Source organism: Protomyctophum bolini, assembly GCF_963924005.1.
Source record: "Protomyctophum bolini genome assembly, chromosome: 22".
In the NCBI taxonomy this organism is placed as follows: Eukaryota; Metazoa; Chordata; class Actinopteri; order Myctophiformes; family Myctophidae; genus Protomyctophum; species Protomyctophum bolini.
Genome location: NC_137883.1, coordinates 18044885 through 18064855, shown reverse-complemented (window position 1 = coordinate 18064855; position 19971 = coordinate 18044885). Strand labels below are relative to the sequence as shown.

At 43.2% G+C, this 19971-nt stretch overlaps 1 protein-coding gene across 1 annotated transcript in view; it reads left to right on the top strand.

Moving 5' to 3' along the window:
- unc5cb (unc-5 netrin receptor Cb) overlaps positions 1-19971 on the top strand; it is a 180919-nt gene that overhangs the window by 154047 nt on the left and 6901 nt on the right. The window contains exons 10-15 of the mRNA XM_080756803.1: positions 2042-2401; positions 6921-7008; positions 7119-7290; positions 12842-13075; positions 14656-14805; positions 15622-15786. Of these exons, the coding sequence (XP_080612929.1) occupies positions 2042-2401; positions 6921-7008; positions 7119-7290; positions 12842-13075; positions 14656-14805; positions 15622-15786 (1169 nt within the window). The remainder of the gene's footprint in view (positions 1-2041; positions 2402-6920; positions 7009-7118; positions 7291-12841; positions 13076-14655; positions 14806-15621; positions 15787-19971) is intronic.

The following is a 19971-nucleotide window of genomic DNA, read 5'->3' as shown; positions in this document are numbered from 1 at the left end:
TTAGTGATTAATGTTCCATGAAGATGGCGGTGGCCAAAGTGAGACAAACCTACCATTTTAACGTCAGTTTATCATTTTACTGTGGTGGGAAGAGGGGGGGCACAGCTCAGAGAGGGGAGCATAGAGAGTGGCCAGAGTTTGACAACATGCTTAGAAAGGAGGGCGAAAACAGCAAGGTCTGCTGCCCTCTACAGCATAATGTCTCTATTAAACCTTTATGCAGTACATATTATTTTCAGGCCTTTTGACTATTACATATTGCACAACGCATCTTCCTTGCAATATAATAATTTGATATGGATATAATTCTGCTCATTTCAATGGCACATGATGGTAGCACAGTTATTTTCTCCTAACAATATTCCGTATTTCTAATTTTCTATTAATACTTTATTCATAAAAGATTATTTGAAATAATTGCACTAAAACAGTTTATGGCTTGCTTAACTTATTTAAGTAAAAATCACTGAATATGAGCATGCTAAATGAAGACAAAAAGCAGGCTATTTTAATACTGAGTATGCTGCTCCTGTATTTTTCCGCATGCGTGGATTGATGATGTCAGCTAAGTTTAATTATTCATCAAAAATCCACGTGCATGAAACACATTGATAACCCTATTGTCTGCAAAACCTTCAATTACAAAATATAGCTGGCGTTACAAAAAAAAGATCTTGTTGGAATTTGTTGGAAGCCCAAAGTAAGAGCTTGCAGCTAAAGTCAGCCAAATGTGAACTGAAACATAAACCAATATTATTTAAATGGTTTGGCACTCGATGCAGTCTTGGTGGAGAGGAGAGCAGTGTGAGGTCAGAGAGCCCCTGAACCCATTCAACACAGACGTTCAACATTGATCCTTGTACCTGTTTGGTAACCTGAGTGTTACTGATGCCATCTGTTGCTTATCGCTCACTGTCCACAGGAAACCTTGTATGTCCAACACCGTGCTCTTCATCATTGGCGGTCAAAAGTACTCACATTTTGTATCAATTCTGCAATGTAGAAACACTCTGTTAAAGTAAACATCCGGTATCCGGTATTCAAAAGTATTGGCATCAAAATATACTTAAAGTACCAAATAGCATATCTACAGATCTATTTTCTATTAAAATAACTAATCTCATGGCGTTACATGATGTGAAGCCTGCAGAGATAGTTCGGGCAGACATGACCAACTCCTAATCAGGTGAATAGTCACATGCACATTTCTATTTAAACCTCCATGCTTACTGCTCATTCTGCTTGTTGCTGCTGTATAGACAGACAGACGGACACCTTTATTATTCCGCAGGCAAGAGTTGTCGGACTGAAATGCATATATGAAAAAACATAACATATTAGAGATACAAGGTTTCTGTCTGACAGCGACATTATGAATCACACAGAGTTGGTCTAAGCTTTCTCACCGAGTAAGATTTCATTATGTTGTGGTGAACGACTCTCAGCAGTAAAACACACGGTACAGTGAAACACCACTACACCATGCAGAATAAATTAGCAGAATGTGGCAGTAGTCTCGATGATGGCTGCCAACGCTCCTTATTTAACCACAGTTCTTCACGGTCTCTTGGTTTCCAGTTGGTTCCTTTACCATTTCCCCCGGTTTCACAGCTGGAGCGTCCACTGTTCAGATGTATGTTTGAGATTGTGATCATACTACCATTCAATCGCTTGAACCCCTAGCACAGTGGTTCTCAAACTGTGGTCCGAGGAGTTACGGGACTCTACTCTGTCCATTTGGTTCATTTGTACACTCTAAAAATATTTTATCATATAGATTATCCCAGAGATAGAAAATTGTATCAAATGGGGGTCCTTGAAATGTAAAGGTTTGAAAACCACTGGCCGAGCGTCTCTATATTCTAGGGGGAACTGGAACATTTGCTGAAAATAGCAGATCTACATTCAATCTACAAGCTGAGCTTGTAGATCAGCTATTTTTGGCGAAGAGATTCGGTGTAGCTGGGAAGAACACAATAGGGAGGCCAGTTGGAAAGTGGCTCACACATTTCCTTCCTTGACTGATGTAATTTCTTTCCAGCTGACCTCCTCACTGCACCCCCTGACCTGACGTCAGCGACAGCCATGTATCGCGGCCCTGTCTACGCGCTCCACGATGCCGACAAGATCCCCATGACCAATTCCCCACTGCTGGACCCCTTGCCCAACCTGAAAATTAAGGTCTACAACTCGTCAGGATTGGTCACCCCTCAGGACGACCTGGGAGGGGACTTCTCCTCCAGGCTGTCCCCTAAACTGCCTCACTGCCTCCTGGACAACGGCGACAGCACCATGGGCCGACGGACCCAGACTCAGACTCTGCTCCGCACCAGGGACCCGTCTTGTACCGCCCTGGGCTCCTTCAACTCCCTGGGGGGACACCTCATTGTCCCTAACTCAGGTACTAAATTATAAATATGTATTTCATTTTTTTGTAAGGTGCATTTCAGTCAGTGCCATATTCGCACAAGTTGTTTTTTTCTTCTTACTTTATGTCATAATTGTCAACCTTCACACCACCGAGTATGACAAAATGGCCGCAGTGGGGGTAACTCAAAACTGAAAAGTTGTAGTTGTAGGTTGTCAACTTGTCAGTGGCTCTTCTGAAGCCTGATTTATATACGGTTGCACAACGGACACGCTGCAAGCTTGTAGATGTGCTATTTTCCGTACACACCACTGGTGTGCAACTACTCATAAATTAAGCATAAGGGGCAACCGGAACACTTGCAGCTTGTCCAGCCACGAGGGTTTTGATTTGTTTCTGTGCGGGCGTTCTTGCATGTGTGCATTTTCACATAAATATCAGTGTGTGTGATAAAAGGATTAACACCCCTCCGTGGAGTATTGCCTGAAATGGAGAGATCATCATCAACCTTTCGTTCAACATCCCACAGAGACTGCTCCTGACTCACTCATAATGGGCAAGAGATGATGCTCTCAACCAACAAATGCTAGAGTGAAAACCCACCCAAACAACATTTACATAACAATCTTTTGATCTGGAAAAATGTACGGTGGAATTTCATACATGAATGAATCTCTCCCAATGTTAGACCTCAGACCCGAATATGTGATTTTTATCAATAAACACATTCTGGGCCCAGTTATGACGTGCTGCAGGCTATTGTGGGTGGAAGGAGGAAGTTAGCATCTTTCCGGGTTCCCTCAACAAAACGTCCATGCGATTTTTCCATTGGATTATTGCCGAACATGTTTGAAGCATAAATGTAATCGCTGGAATTAAAATGCTAATGTTAGGCAATAAACAAACCACGCCAGGGTTCCCCGGCCGGACGTAGCACGTGGAAGGGACACGTTATTCCGACCAGTTCCTTTCCCCTCCATCAGGCTGGCCAGGGGGAGGTAGTTTTAGAGACCAGGATTACGGCATGTTTTTTTGAGGGTATCTACCCTAGGGGACACGGGGAGAACATGCAAACTCCACACAGAAAGGCCCTATCGCCAACCCCAGCCTCGGGTATGGGCACTGATGACGCGGAGGAGGGAACACGCCGCCGGTGCCCACAGCGTCCCCAGCGGGAATCGAACCCAGGACCTTCTAGCTGTGAGGCGACAGCACTACCAACTGTGCCACCGTGCCCCCGTCTTAAGCCAGTGTTAACCACAGAACATATAGTCTTCAAACCCAAAAGCTATTAAAAACAAAAACATAGACTTCTGACTGCTAGCTTGTTTCTGGGTTTTAGATCTACAAAGTGCAAACTTCAGCGCTCTAGTGGCAATGAATAATAAACCAAGTTTGAACACTGTGGTTTAGAGACCCATGTTGAATTTCCGCAAATGGGTGCACACATGGTCACAAACCTGGCAACACAAAACAGTTTAAGGACATGACCTATAACTATGAGATTGAAAACAAACCTTTGAATTGGCAGCCTTTGTAGCGCTGTTCTGTTAAGGGATAGTTCACTCAGAAAATGACTTATTTTCTATCAATTCACCCCATGAAGCCTCCAGGAGATGTTTTTTTTTGTCACATTACTGATCCAATACTCCGACATTAATTGAAGTAAATAGGAATCACTGGAAGACCGACTACTGTCCAGTTTGAGCCTCCTATTCGCTACCCCATTCACAGTCTTTCTCCAGTTTGTGTCAGGGTTTTTTTGCACCACCCAAATGCAGGAAGGAACTGGGGAATTTTCAGGGGATAAAGCGAGTTTATTTCTCCAGCCAGATACTATGCAGGAACACACAAGCAGTGATATACTAGATATACTAGCAGGAAACACAGGATTAACGGACACGGTACAGGCAGGACACAATAGTATAACCCAGTGGTTCAAATGGACCCTTACACGTCTGTAACTCTGAAGAGTGTACACATCCTTGGTCCTTGTTTGAAATGAAAACGTTTGAGAACCAGTCCTTAACAGCAGGGTTACTCACAGAGCGAGAACTGTCTGACATCAAACGGATGATCTGACACATGACTGATAGAGGACAAGGTTTTTATCCACACAAGAGCTAACGATACACAGGTAAACAGGATTGGCCTGTTGGAGTGGCCAGATTTGAGAGAGATAAATATGATGCCCGGGACCTGTCCACACGTCTTCATAATTACACCCGTAGGAGGCCCAGGATGTGTGGACACATCTTTAGGTCCTTTTTAATTATATAAAATGCCATCGCTAAAATCCATTTTTTGACAGCGGCTGTTGCTATAGGCATCTCCTTGCTCGTCTGTCCCGGAGCTGTTTTGCTGCGCATGCAGCTATTCACTTCCTGGTTTACGGCCAACAATCTTCCTTATTTTCTGCATTTTCATGCATCTCATTTAGAATAAAGAGAATAAAGAGAGATCAGACTTATTAGCGCGAGGTAGTAATGGAAGATTTCACCTCCCGGTTTTGGGGGGAAATGGAAGTCTGCCTCATCTGCTTGGCACTTTATTCTGAAAAAGAGAGAGAGACACTGAGACAGATTGTGACAATTTGTGATGAGAGTCATATGTCTTCCAAATATGATTCTGATTCTCACTAGCTGAAAAAACAGTAAACAGGTTATTAGAAAGTTTGCCCAAAAATAGAGACGCCATGGTCAATGTGGTTGAGCTTTATATGCAACTGTTAATAATTAATATAAGCTGTTTTTCCATGGACCGAAATGTCACCCGTGTCTCAAACTGTCCCAACACTAATCGCTCAACACTGTCACCAGTAAGGCTTGTCTTCATACCCCCACAGATTGACTTTGAAACAATGTGTTAAAACCATATGTAGTCAATCATTAACAGGGCTTACACATAATGCATGACAGAGAGTGATGGATAGCTGGTTTTCGTGTTTTGTGTGAGTGTGTGTGTGTATGTGTGTGTGTGTGTGTGTGTGTGTGTGTGTGTGTGTGTGGTGCTAAAGCTATAGGGTGTACTGTTTCATGCTGCTTACATTAGCTTTGCTGCCCTCGCTTCAGACACATGTGGGCTGTTTATAACGTGCCACAGATGCATGTTGACAGGCGTAGAAAAACAGACTGGGACATTAAAGGATACACCAACTCCTCGAGTTTCCCCAGTTTCTGTCTTTCTTTTTTTTTTATTCCAGGAAAAACATCTTCAGCCGGTGGTAGCGCTAAGCCACCTCATCGTGTTACATAGGCAGGGAGAGAGAGAGGAAAGAGCACATTTGTCATGTGATCTGTTTTGTGTGTCTGGGTAATGGAATATTTTGTGGCACTGACAAGTCTGACTGTTTGGTATTTTATTTTGCATCCTAAAATGCATTTCCCTTCTCTTTGAAGCTTTGGTATGAGGGACGGCTGTGTGTGTGTGTGTGTGTGTGTGCGTGTGTGCGTGTGTGTGTGCGTGCGTGCGTGTGTGCGTGCGTGCGTGCGTGCGTGTGTGTGTGTGTGTGTGTGTGTGTGTGTGTGTGTGTGTGTGCGCGCACACGTGTGTGTGCGCGCACACGTGTGTGTGCGCTCACACGTATGGATGTGGAGTCCCTGTGGTGGAGTTGTGTGATTGCCTTGCTAGCCTGGCGAAGAGAAGCTGTCTGTCACCCTAAGAAAAAGTTCAGTGAAAGGACATGGGAAATCAATGAAGTATCTGAGGAATCCCGGAGAGAGAGAGAGAGAGGAAGATAGATAGAGGAAGATACTTAGAGAGAGAGAGAGAGGGAATGTGTAAGAAGGAGATGAAGAGAAAGCCAGAGCGAAGTGCAGCAGGGGTGGAGGATCTAAATAAATTCTGATTGGACAGGGCATCATATCAAATCAGTGTGAGATGGAAAAATGTAAATCACACTGGCAGCAGCTCTGGCGTGGCAATATCAAAATGTTATGAAGGGTAGAGAGCTCATTGATTTTGGAAATGAAATGTCAAATTATTTCCCAATGCCATGTGATAAGAGAGTAATATGCCATAGTATTCACGTTCAGAGCATTGGGGAATCAGTATGATTGTAATTCCTTAAGAAAAATAGTTGCAGTCTTCATTTGGGCTTTAATTCTGTGCTACAGAGACAGTAGACTATATATTGTACAAAGATAAACCCTTAATCATGAATAACCCAATTTCACTTGTTAAGTCTTTGTTTCTACAAAGGGGGTTGGAAAATACTAGTATACGGTACTTCATCATTTGGGATCTTCTCGACGGCGCTTTCATTGAGTTTGATGTGCTGAGATTAAAAGAGCTGCCATCAGTGCATAATGGCGCACATTGTTCATCCGGGTGTTTTTGTAACGTGGGCCTCATGTGCCTCTCGTGCAGTGACACCGTGTAAAAGAAACCAAGTATGACAATATGACAGCCATGAGAATAATGACAAAATGTCAGGTTTTGAGAATAATGGCAATGAGCGTTTTGAGAGCAACGCTTGGCCCTGCTCAGCATGTAAGCCATCTCACAACATTGAATGTTTGTTTCTGTCCCTGTGTGTGTGTGTGTGTTCTAGGGGTGAGTCTACTCATTCCAGCAGGAGCCATCCCTCAGGGCAGAGTGTATGAGATGTATGTGACCGTTCAGAGGAAAGACAGCATGAGGTAAGCGTGTCACAGCATTGCCACAGTCCACTGTTTACCTCTGTCAAACCCACAGCGTCTCCCCTATACACTCTACTCTATTGCTAATCTGTGTGTGTGTGGTCCCCCAGGCCCTTGGTGGACGATGGTCAGACGGTTCTCAGCCCAGTAGTGAGCTGTGGGCCCCCCGGGGCCCTGCTGACCAGACCGGTCATCCTCACCATGCACCACTGTGCTATATCCGACAGCCAGCAGGATTGGTTGATCCAGCTCAAAAGCCAATCACAGCAGGGCCAGTGGGAGGTGAGGCACCCCATTGGACACACTGAACGGCCTTGTGAAGTGGTCACTTCACTTCTACTGTCCAATGAGTTAGTTTGTTTTTGTGAGGTTTTGACAGTTAAAGACAAATCAAGGTATTATTATTGATTTAGTGTAGACAATTTATTGGACAATTGGTTTCTTGCTGCAAAGGTGGCATTGATTCCGCTTGGTTTGGCTCAGTGTGCAGAGAAACGCTGCTACTGACGGTCACTAAAACGGTACCATCTCTTTGGTTGATATTAAGCCGACATAATATAGCAATAGCATGTGCAGGTATGCTTTTATAAATGTCTGTTTACTTGTTTTTGTGTGTGTGTGTGTGTGTGTGTGTGTGTGTGTGTGAGTGTGTGTGTGTGTGTGTGTGTGTGTGTGTGTGTGCGTGCGTGCTGCACATTGTATTTGTGCTGTTGTGGCCTCTGTGCCTTGGGGGCGTGTCATTAGCATACTGTAGTGTAGTTGATGGTGATACGTTCTTCTGCCCGTCTCCACCACGATAAGCCTTCCTCCTGACACCCTCTCTGTGCACTCACACACAACGAACGCACGCCCATACACTTAACATCACGTTAACAGCACAACAATACTATATTATTTACATACAGCATGCACAAGCAAGCATTCATTCAGTACAGTCAACGCATGAGTTCCATTATTAACACGCAGGATTTCACTGTGAACAAATACAGCAATCCGACCAACATGGAGGGACTCCGAGGGAGGGAGCTAGGGAGGGAGAGACTACACAACATCCCTCTCCCCCCGACGTAGTTGGAAACTTACTGCAGTCGATTAACATTTTCCCCATATCCCTGATTACCTGTCAAGGGAAGTTGTATATTTGATGCGTGCAATGATTTCTGATCGATGAAATCATTACATGGCAGTTGTTAGCTGTCACAGGCCTGTCAAGTAGCCATTTCCCTATTACAACCCAGCTACATTAATTTGAGTTCAGCGTCTTCGTCTTGGGCCGTATATGCTGTGCTGTGTGTACAACAGTGGCTCTCAACGTGAGGTCCATGATGAGTTCCAGACTAAATGTATAGCCTACGGTAGTTGTGAACAGATGGACCCTGTAAATCCAAGAGTGTACAAATGGAACCAAATGGACCCCTACAGGGTCCATTTGGTTCCATTTGTACACTCTCAGAGGTATTTTAACACTGAGGAGCATGCAGTGTAGTTTGTGATCCCCAGAGGTTGAAATCTTATCAAATTTGGGTCGGTGGCACAAATGCATATCAAACTGGGGGTCCTTGAAATAACAGTACATCAGTGATGTGCAGCATGTGTCCTTTTGTCGGCCCCATCATTCTATTGTGGCCAGAAAAACAATCCTCTCTGGGAACTTTCTTTAGTTTATTTGTACAGTCCCCCGGCACTGTTATAAAGCTGTGGCATCCAGACCAGAGGAAAGTTATTACAGTGCAAATTCCTCCGGCAGCCAAAGATGGAAGCGTCCTCCAGTACGTACAGTATGTCTCTGACAGAATGGACCTAGGCTGCAGCTGGAGAGCAAGAGAGTGGTGGGTTTGATGTGATAATGAGAGGCCAGGCTTCTTCAGGACTGAAGTATTTCCACTCTATTTGCTCTGCTGCGGGGAGAAAAAAAGAGAAAAGAAAGAAAGAACTTGTCAGCACTGTTCAAGGTGATCCGCCTGTCAGGGTGATCTGCAGCTGGTTTGGTCCACCTCTGCACACAGTACATCCAACCACTTTCGCCCTGGCGTCCCTGGCGTCCCTGCATTGACCATGTCATTACTGCAGGCCAACGTGTTTTATAAGAATTGTGACAATCACACCCAAACCCCAAATTCCATGCATCTTATCGGGTTCACTTATTTTTGCCCGAACTCCTTGCGGAAATTTATTCACGTCTGCGTCTATATATCTTTTGTTCACAAAAAGGAAAATAAATACCAGTGGGTTTGTGTCGTGGAAGGGCATTAGATGAGGAATTTGGTTGTTCCCTTGACTGCATACAGTATATCGTTTTGATGAATTGCGTGGAAGCAGCCAATAAAACTCCAGCGCAAACTGTGAGGCAGAACTATTGATTATATCTCTGAGCTGTCAGATAATATCTGAAGGTGACGGCTACTTTCTTTATATCGCTGCTGTCCGGTGGAAACCTTGTACGTCCAAAACTGTAAAATGAACAAGAAAAGACATGGCGGCATGCTGTGAGCTTGTACTTCCTCTATTTTCACTACTTTTGTGTGACATTCTTGTACGACGAAGTAGGGCATTAATTTACGGGCGGGAAAAAAACTGCATAAAAAGCTGAAATATGGAGTTACGAACCATATGAGGTTTTCTTCTCGATAGGTGGCCAACCGCCAGCCCACGCGTGCGTGCGTGGGCTGGCGAGGATTACTGAGCTTTATATGACTGTCAGATAATGTATTCATTCTCATATTGATATTATATTAATATATTATATTAAAAAGAGCAAAGGTGAGTTGGAAGATTGTTTGGTTGAGGGTTCATCGTGCAGATATTTTCAATATTGCCAATGCCATCACCAGAGCGGAAACCGCTTGCTATATTGAAAAATATTTGGAAATAGTGATGAGTATTGTCAAACATTCTCTATCAGTGAGCAGGATGACTGCCATATTTAATTGAAGTGTGTGTGTGTGTGTGTGTGTGTGTGTGTGTGTGTGTGTGTGTGTGTGTGTGTGTGTGTGTGTGTGTGTGTGTGTGTGTGTGTGTGTGTGTGTGTGTGTGTGTGTGTGTGTGTGTGTGTGTGTGTGTGTGTGTGTGTGTGTGTGTGTGTGTGTGTGTGTGTGCCTAAAATAGCCTATTTTTCCGCTATACAGTACGAGTACAGTGTAATCACCCCCCCACCCTCCACCCTAAGGGGCCCTCCCTCAGGAACTGTTAAAGAGCCTAATGACTGGCCATAATACTACTGTTAAATGGCCTAGCTCACAATAAAATACTGTAATTCCTCTTCTGTCTCGTAATGGGCTCAATTAATGCCAGTGTGCTGCTCAGAGTAGCATTGGGATTAGAGAAAAATGAAAGGAGAGAGAGAGAGAGACAGAAAGAGACAGAGAGATGATACGGTATGAGAATGAAGCAACTTGTTGATTTCGTCGATGACGATTTTTTTTGTTGACTGCCCTTTTCCATGGACGAACACTAAATGAAAACTAAACAAAAACTAAGCTATGATGACAACTTAAGTTTGACAACAAATAAACTAAACGGAAATGTTAGGGAGGGACTGGTGGAGAAGAGATCCAGTAGAACTAAATGTTAGGGAGGGACTGGTGGAGAAGAGATCCAGTAGAACTAAATGTTAGGGAGGGACTGGTGGAGAAGAGATCCAGTAGAACTAAATGTTAGGGAGGGACTGGTGGAGAAGAGATCCAGTAGAACTAAATGTTAGGGAGGGACTGGTGGAGAAGAGATCCAGTAGAACTAAATGTTACGGAGTGACTGGTGGAGAAGAGATCCAGTAGTACTAAAAGACAAGTCATTTTGTTTGGTTGTGCTCGGGTGTTGTGCTCTGAACATGGCAGATCTACAAGCTTGTTGTGTGCTTGTAGATCTGCTATTTGCAACCAACGACGCCATCAGGACTGCCAGAAAACATTTTTGTCGACAAAATCAACTGTAGATTTAGTCGACTAAAACTGCTGTAAGACTAAAAGTAAAACATTTCGGATGACTGAACTAAGACTAAAACTAAATCACCCATTTAGGACTGAGGCCGATTCTAAAAACTCTCAAAAGGAATTGAAATTTGGAATACTGTACTGTACAGAAGCCCCAAACAGGTTCCCGTCCTGAATGGGAGAAACTGGAATGAAGAGAGGGTGATAGAGAAGGAAGAACAGCCTGGATTCCTTGGGTCAGGACAGGGTTGGTGATCACAGAGAAATAATGTCCTGCCATGAACGCGAGTTATACAAGGGTCAGCTACTGTAAGACAGGTCTATAGTAGATCAGTGATACTTATCCCTTTTCACTTCAAGGCCGCCACAGTTTGATTAGACCACAGACCCCCATTTGATACGATTTGTAGTACGATTTGTAGTCTCTGGGACCCCAATCTAACACTATACTGTAACAGTGTAACTCTGTGTTCGTGTAGGTCTTGAGTTATGGACCCGTAAGTGTCCATTTTGTTCATAACTAGCCACATTCATGCCCAGTGCTACTACAGTAAATTAGCTTTTGCTATTACCTAGGAGGATTCTGACCAGAATAGGAGGATTCTGGTCTATTGTGAGGTCCTACAACATTATTAAAAATCACACCCATGTGAAGTGAGTGGTGCAACTCTGTGTGGGGGTTATCGGGGGGGGGGGGGGGGGGGTGGGGGGAGTTCCAGACCCACAGGAACGGACCCACCGGCCCGGTTCCAGCGAGCCGCCCGCGTCCGAAACAGTAGAGAAATGACAGTTACCGTGTGGGGGTCCCTCTTCTGTACTGTATTGTCACTGTACTGTACTGGCACACCCGAAAGCATCATATATACAGTTAATACGAGCGTGTGTGTGTGTTTGTTAGGTTGCGCACAGGTGGTGAAACAACAACCATGCTGTTTTCGTGCTCATACCCACCCAGACACCCAGCCAGGCACCCACCCACACACATAGTGGTTGGGTTGCACCACTCAAAAAGACACAGAAGGAGCAGCTAATAATTGCATGCGGATACCCTAGCCTTTTGATCCAGTATTGGTTTGTGTTCGGTCGGTGTAAGGCATAATAACTTCCCTCATCTAATCAATCATCTCAAATCACCTCATCTAAGCAATTTAATTTGCACCTACATTGCGTGTGTCAACGTAACCTATCGTCTGATCGATCTCTATTGCCTGCTGCAGCCAGTCGTGTTTCTCACAGAACGAGTCTGGACAGGGGTTAAGAACAATGCATAATTAATGTTACTCTCTGGTCTATGGATAGAAGACATAAGACAGGGAAAAACTGATTTCTGTCGTGATCACCAATGGCCTAGAATTAGAAATATTGTTGTGTGCATTGTTGGTTCCCTCTTCACAATGGATTTGTTTTTCCCCATAAGTTTTTTTGCATTTAAACAGGAAACCAGTTGTGTGGTTAAAGGGGCATTTCACTTTAAAACATGTCTAGCTTCAAGCTCACAAAACAGAAAAGTCGCTAGCATAAAGCCCTGAGGGGCTCCACTTTACCTCGTATGGGGTTAAAACACTTCTGGCAACTGATCCTGTCCTTTTTTATATAAAAATCAAATTAATGCGAGAATTAAGTTTTATATATATATACTGTATATATATAATATATATATATATATATATTTTTTTTTTTTATAGCCAGCCTATAGACTCGCTCATTCTCCCATCCTCCCTCTAACTCTGTTCTCACTTGCTTGCCTTACTTCCTTCCTTCCGCTCTCTCTCTGTCTCTCTGTCTCTCTCTGTCTTTCTCTCTCTCTCTCTCTCTCTGTCTCTCTCTCTCTCTCTCTCTCTCTCTCTCTCTCTCTCTCTCTCTCCTCCCCCCCCCCCCCCCCCCCCCCCCTCACCCCTGACCAGGACGTGGTGGTGGTCGGGGAGGAGAACTTCACCACGCCGTGCTACATCCAGATGGACGAGGAGGCCTGTCACCTCCTGACGGAGACCCTGGGCACCTACTGCCTCGTGGGGCAGCCTCTCAGTGCCGCCACCGCAAAGCGCCTCAAGCTGGCCATCTTTGGCCCCGTCACCTGCCCCGCCATGGAGTACCACATCAGGGTCTACTGCCTGGACGACACGCAGGACTCTCTCAAAGTAAGCTCACTGGAGCATATATGCACAGTATCGCTGGCGGGAAAAGCACTACGATGTTTTACTTAAGTAAAAGTACCAATGCTGCAGTGTAAAAGTGTAGAAAGTTTGATGTCCAGAATTCAAAATGTACTTAGTAAAAGTACATAATTATTGGCATAAAAATGTACTTAGTAAAAGTACATAATTATTGGCATAAAAATGTACTTAAAGTACCACCAGTAAGACGCGCAAACGCGGGAAGCGAACGCAGCTGAGACCCTGCAGATCATGCCTGTCTGTCTGTCTGTCTGTCTGTCTGTCCCGCTGTTACTGTATATGTGAACCTGGCCCCTTTTGTGCCCATATATGGAGCTGAGTGGACCTGGCCCCTTTTGTGCCCATATATGGAGCTGAGTGATTGCTGATGCAACACACTCCATATTTGGATAGCGGGACAGACACACGGACAGACAGACAGACAGACAGACAGACAGACAGACATGATCTGCTAGGTCTCATAGTAACAGTAAGTGCTCACTGCGTTCGCAAAAAGTTAAAGTAGTCATTATGCAGAATGTCCCGTTTCTTATATAAAACAATAATAATACAATAAAGTAAATGTACCGGTATACAGGGCTGAAGTGGTTATTGTATGTTTCGTAATAATAATAATACAAATCTACAAAGGAAATTTTCAAATTAATGTAGTGAAGTAAAAGGGCATGTCATGTAATTGTAGGCTGCATTAAAATAATAATAATAATTTAATGTAAATCGGAAAATAGCAGTCTGATCTACAATCGCATCGTGACATGCTGTGAGCTTGTAGATCAGCTATTTTCACTCCTTTTGCATGGCAAAGTATATAATAGGGCTTAAGTGGTTAAAACTATTGTTATAAAGAAAATGTTTGGTGGCACAGTAATAATGTTTTCTAGTAAAGTTGCTTTTCTTTCTCTTTTCATCATGTACAGTACGCTTGTGTGAAATGTGTATGCGTGTAGGTGTTACCAAGCAGATGACGTGTGGGAGGCAGGCGGGGGTGCTTGCGTGTTTCTCTGCCACAATAATGGGAGATGGACGCATGCATTTGAATATAATCTCCATCGGCAAGCTGCTGTGCCCTCACAAATATGAACCATATTTATCCGCTCGCACGCGCATCGTCCCCTGACCTCAGCTCTATTTAATGCCTCCGTCATCCACCTACACGGAGAAGAGATAAGGCGATCTTATTATGTCGGGCTAGGAGTATTGGACACAGTTATTAAGTTTGGGAATGGGTAATGAGAAGTGATAGTAATCTGGCTGGACGGTCATTCGAGTCAGAAGGCTGGGTTTAGGCTCACTTCATAAAGCTTGCACTGAATCACTGATTTACTGTACTGTTCAACACCACTACGTTTGGAAGTGTCTATCAAAGTGCTATTACCAAATTGTTCAACAGCATGGCTGTGACAGAGCATTTTAGGACCCAATGTTAGTGCAATCTTTTGACTGAAACCAGCATTTGCGCGTGTGTGAGAAAATAATCTGGTATATCGGTTTCAATTTGCTGTATTTGGTGTTAATTAATGTTAATGTCACATCGATACACGTAGGAGGTCTTGCAGATGGAGAAACAGATGGGTGGGAAGTTACTGGATGAACCAAAGACCCTCAACTTTAAAGACAGCACCCACAACCTGAGACTTTCCATCCATGACGTCCCTCACACACTCTGGAAGAGCAAGCTACTAGTCAAATACCAGGTACATTAATAGGATATTATATAAGGTATTGTTCAACCAAGGCAGACCACCATTTGTGCATACAGCAGGTGTGAGGTGGTTTGCATTTCTGACGGTCTTCTACCCACCATGTCATGTCATCTGGAGCCTTCATTTATATGGTAGCCAACACATTCATTAACTGACAATTTGACAGCGGAGTGTACCACATTAATTGTCTTGTTCCCCGCAGCTGCTGGCATGCCTCACCTTTCAAGCTATTGCTATGCCTATACATATCTGCATTGTGTCTGTCTTGGTTCACAATGCAAGTTACCAAGATAACTGGGGTGTGTTTATTGGTGTAACCAGAAAACCAGTATATTGCATAAGAATATGATAATATACACAGGACAAACTGTGAAATGTGGAATAAAACAAACATAATCATCATGTCAGTATCATGGTCAGTAGGCTATGTCAGTATAATGATCACTGTGTCATTATGTCGGTATCTACAGTAGTATCTAGCATAAATGATAATTCATGTTCTCTCTCTTCTCTGTTGTATACCTTCATTATTATTTGAAATGCCTTCTGTCTGTCTGTCTGTCTGTCTGTCTGTCTGTCTGTCTGTCTGTCTGTCTGTCTGTCTGTCTGTCTGTCTGTCTGTCTCTGTCTCTGTCTCTGTCTCTGTCTCTGTCTCTGTCTCTGTCTCTGTCTCTGTCTCTGTCTCTGTCTCTGTCTCTGTCTCTGTCTCTCTCTCTCTCTCTCTCTCTCTCTCTCTCTCTCTCTCTCTCTCTCTCTCTCTCTCTCCCACACAGTTTAACCTCCTCCACTGTCTTTCTCACTTCATAGGAGCTGTCGTTCCAGCAGGTGTGGAGTGGTTCTCAGAGGAATCTCCACTGTAGCTTTACCCTGGAACGCTTCTCTCCCAGCACTGTACACCTGGCCTGTAAACTGTGTGTGCGCCAGGTGGAGGGAGAGGGTCAGATCTTCCAGCTGGACACCACCCTCTCAGAGGTGCAGTATATACAGTCTTGCATATATTTGAGGTTAGCTTTAACTAACAAAAGGTGAATTTAAGGCCCAAACCCCACAAATGATTCTTCACACAACTCCTTGCAATGAAACAGGTTGCGAGTAGTTGCATGAAACCATTATCCCCGATGGCAGTTGCAAGGAGTTGCATTGGTGTGACCTTAAAAGGAGTTGCGACTAGGTGCATTGGTGTGGTTTGGGCCTAAGACAGCATACTGTAGGACGTTAAAAACAAACACATCTGAGGGTACAGGCCCTTGTTACACGTCTGATGCAATATTAGGCTGTCAGTTTTGAATGCATCTGAAAAAAAAAAAAACCTGTTGACCCGGCAGCCTTTGTCTAGTGTAATCTATTGAGAAACCGGTACAAATGTGAGTGGAGTGGATGGGGAATAATAGCCCTCGGATCCTGCTGCAGATCCTTCACAAAGGAAGGAATAATGAGGTAAATAGGAGCAGGGGTTCCCAAATCGTCCCTTGCCAAGGACCGCCAAACAGCCATAGCCTTTGGATGTAGCCTGTTTTCAATGGACGTTTTTTAGGCAGATACAGGCTTTGAGAAAAACAAAATCAAAGAGCGTACTACTGATCTGCAGCTACTGAGTCAGGGGTAAATAGAAACTGAAAGATGGATAATTAAAAGTCCTTGAGCTTTGTGGGATTACAGTCACATACTGAGTAGGTGTTTGTTCACAATGCCTTCAGACTCTTCTTGAAGGCATGAACACTGCTAGATGTAATGTCTCCAACAACCGCACGGGGAAGGCTGTTTCATATACATATACAGTATGTAGCATCCGGTGGATCATGTCATGCCATGTTATTGGATCTGGGGACCACCAGAGGTCCAGATGGACCCTAACGAGTCTGTAACTGAGAGTGCACAAATGGAATGGTTCCATTTAGTTAAATTAACACTGATTATTAGGTTTTAATAGGGTGTTTGTTCGTTCATGCCTAATGCATTTCAAACTGGGGGTCCTTGAAATTAAAAAGGTTGAGAATCCTATGTATTCAATTCATCAACAAAACTGAAAATAAAAGGATCAGTCCAGACAAAAACCTGCTGTCCTGTGCAGCAACCCTGTCTCCCAAGCTAAACGTTATTTATGTTATGTATGTAATGTATCTATGTTCTATGGGGACTAAGAAGTACCATTACAGCACCCACCCTTCTAGTGATTAGGCCTATGGCATAGATGTGTTAGGTTTCTGGTCTAGAGGGGCCGGTCGTGGCAGAGATTTGCGCACGCCCTGATTGGATCTCACCGATCTGTCAGTCACCCCTGGCCCCTCCTCTCCCCCCAGTGCAGCGTTACGTTAAATAATTTGGAGCGACGCCCACCCGGAAGGGTTGACTCCCACTTCTAGCCCAGAGCGGCCAATGCGTTCCTCCAGGCTTTCATTTTTTCAAACCTGGAACCTTCCGCTCTCCAGGTGGGCTCTCTACCCATATGGCAGCCTGTTTGAACGTCATAGTGGTTCTCAAACATGTGCACGTCAATAACAACCCCCAAATTGATACGTATTTGGCCACAGACCCTCATCTGAAAATAGTTTGTGTGGGGGGTATTCAGAATTTGTCCCAAAAAAAAGTAGAACTGACAAGTGTTCACAATTCAGATCCACTATTTGTATTTGTAGGATTTGAACTCAGGACCAGGACAAAAAAAGCCAGAGGATTATTTCCATTGTGCTCCATAAACTCTACGATAAAAAACAGCATATTTTTATGTGTATTTTGTTTGTATTGTTAAAGGAGAAAGGAAGCTGATATGAATCTGGTGATTCACTGTGTTATGACACTGTCTATATGATCTGAACGTTGTGAGTTCAAATCCTCCTGGTCCTTTACTGTGAACTGTGAACACTGACATCCAGAAACCACACTTAAAAGCACTAAATAAATGTGTGTAAATGTGCGGCGGTGCCGTAGGGCAGTAGATACAGTAGTTGGTGGACACCTCTGTGGTCTTTGGCATGGTGCCACATAGCAAATAGTATGATAGTATTCATTCCGTGTAAGCAAGCTCAGTGTCTTGTGTATGATGTCACATCCAGGTCAACGGTCAGTGATGATGAGTTTGCTGATAAAATATAATATAATGAGTCTCCTGCAAAATGCAGGATTGTTGGCAGCTATATGGTCTGCAGTCTAAGCAGATGTCTCTTAGGCCCAAACCACACCAATGCAACTCCTTGCAACTGCCATTGGGGATAATGGTTTAATGCAACTGCAACTACTTGGAACTGTTTGGTTTCAAGGAATCGCATGGCGAATCATTGTTGCGGTTTGGGCCTTAGTACCGTTGAAGTGTTCTTTTGTATGTTTGCCATCAGTTAGTGAAGTTAAAATACTCCAGCATTTAAAGCTGCATGTCACTCGACCCGTGCATCACAACTTGGCTGTGCTGTTGTCAAAACGATTCATACGCTTACTATTTACTATGTACCTCTAGTCTAGGTCATTGCTATTCATCACAGAATTTTCCCTGACTCACTCACTGCCATTATGTAAAGTTTTTTGTTTTTTTTACATGTCACCAAGCCACAGTGGAGTCAGTGAATTATCTTTAACATCTTTAACATCAAGGTGAAAGTGCTTGGGAGTCAGGATTGTGTGAAGGAAGACAGTCACTTGACATTTAAGGTTCATCATGTTGAAGTTCAACATGAACGTTCAAGTCTCATCTCAACATACACATTTTTTAGATGGATATAACATCGGTAAAAAATAACATGTGTGTCACTGTGTTAAGACATTCTCTAGTATAGCCCATGGTCCAAAATGTTGAGAAACGAGGATAACTTTTTTTTTCAAAATTTCAAAAAACATGGGCTATAACCCATCGTTTTTGTCATTTCGTCATTTTTTTTAAATCTTCAAAAATGATGAAAAACTGCGCGCTATAGTATGCCGTACGATATGGGCTATAGCCCACGGTCCAAAATGATGAGAAAAGAGGCTAACTTTTTTTTCAACATTTCAAAAAACATGGGCTATAACCCATCGTTTTTGTCATTTCGTCATTTTTTTTAAATCTTCAAAAATGATGAAAAACTGCGCGCTATAGTATGCCGTACGATATGGGCTATAGCCCACGGTCCAAAATGATGAGAAAAGAGGCTAACTTTTTTTTCAACATTTCAAAAAACATGGGCTATAACCCATCGTTTTTGTCATTTCGTCATTTTTTTCAAATCCTCAAAAATTATGAAAAACTGCGCGCTATAGTATGCCGTACGATATGGGCTATAGCCCACGGTCCAAAATGATGAGAAACGAGGCTAACTTTCTTTTTCAAAATTTCAAAAAACATGGGCTATAACCCATCGTTTTTGTCATTTTTTCATTTTTGTCAAATCATCAAAAATGATGAAAAACGGCGCGCTATAGTATGCCGTACGATATAGGCTATAGCCCATGGTCCAAAATGATGAGAAACGAGGATAACTTTTTTTTCCAAAATTTCAAAAAACATGGGCTATAACCCATCGTTTTTGTCATTTCGTCATTTTTTTCAAATCTTCAAAAATGATGAAAAACTGCGCGCTATAGTATGCCGTACGATATGGGCTATAGCCCACGGTCCAAAATGATGAGAAACGAGGCTAACTTTTTTTTTCAACATTTCAAAAAACATGGGCTATAACCCATCGTTTTTGTCATTTCGTCATTTTTTTCAAATCCTCAAAAATGATGAAAAACTGCGCGCTATAGTATGCCGTACGATATGGGCTATAGCCCACGGTCCAAAATGATGAAAACGAGGCTAACTTTTTTTTTCAAAATTTCAAAAAACATGGGCTATAACCCATCGTTTTTGTCATTTTTTTATTTTTGTCAAATCATCAAAAATGATGAAAAACGGCGCGCTATAGTATGCCGTACGATATAGGCTATAGCCCATGGTCCAAAATGATGAGAAACGAGGCTAACTTTTTTTTTCAAATTTTCAAAAAACATGGGCTATAACCCATCGTTTTTGTCATTTCGTCATTTTTTTCAAATCTTCTAAAATGATGAAAAACTGCGCGCTATAGTATGCCGTACGATATGGGCTATAGCCCACGGTCCAAAATGATGAGAAACGAGGCTAACTTTTTTTTTCAACATTTCAAAAAACATGGGCTATAACCCATCGTTTTTGTCATTTCGTCATTT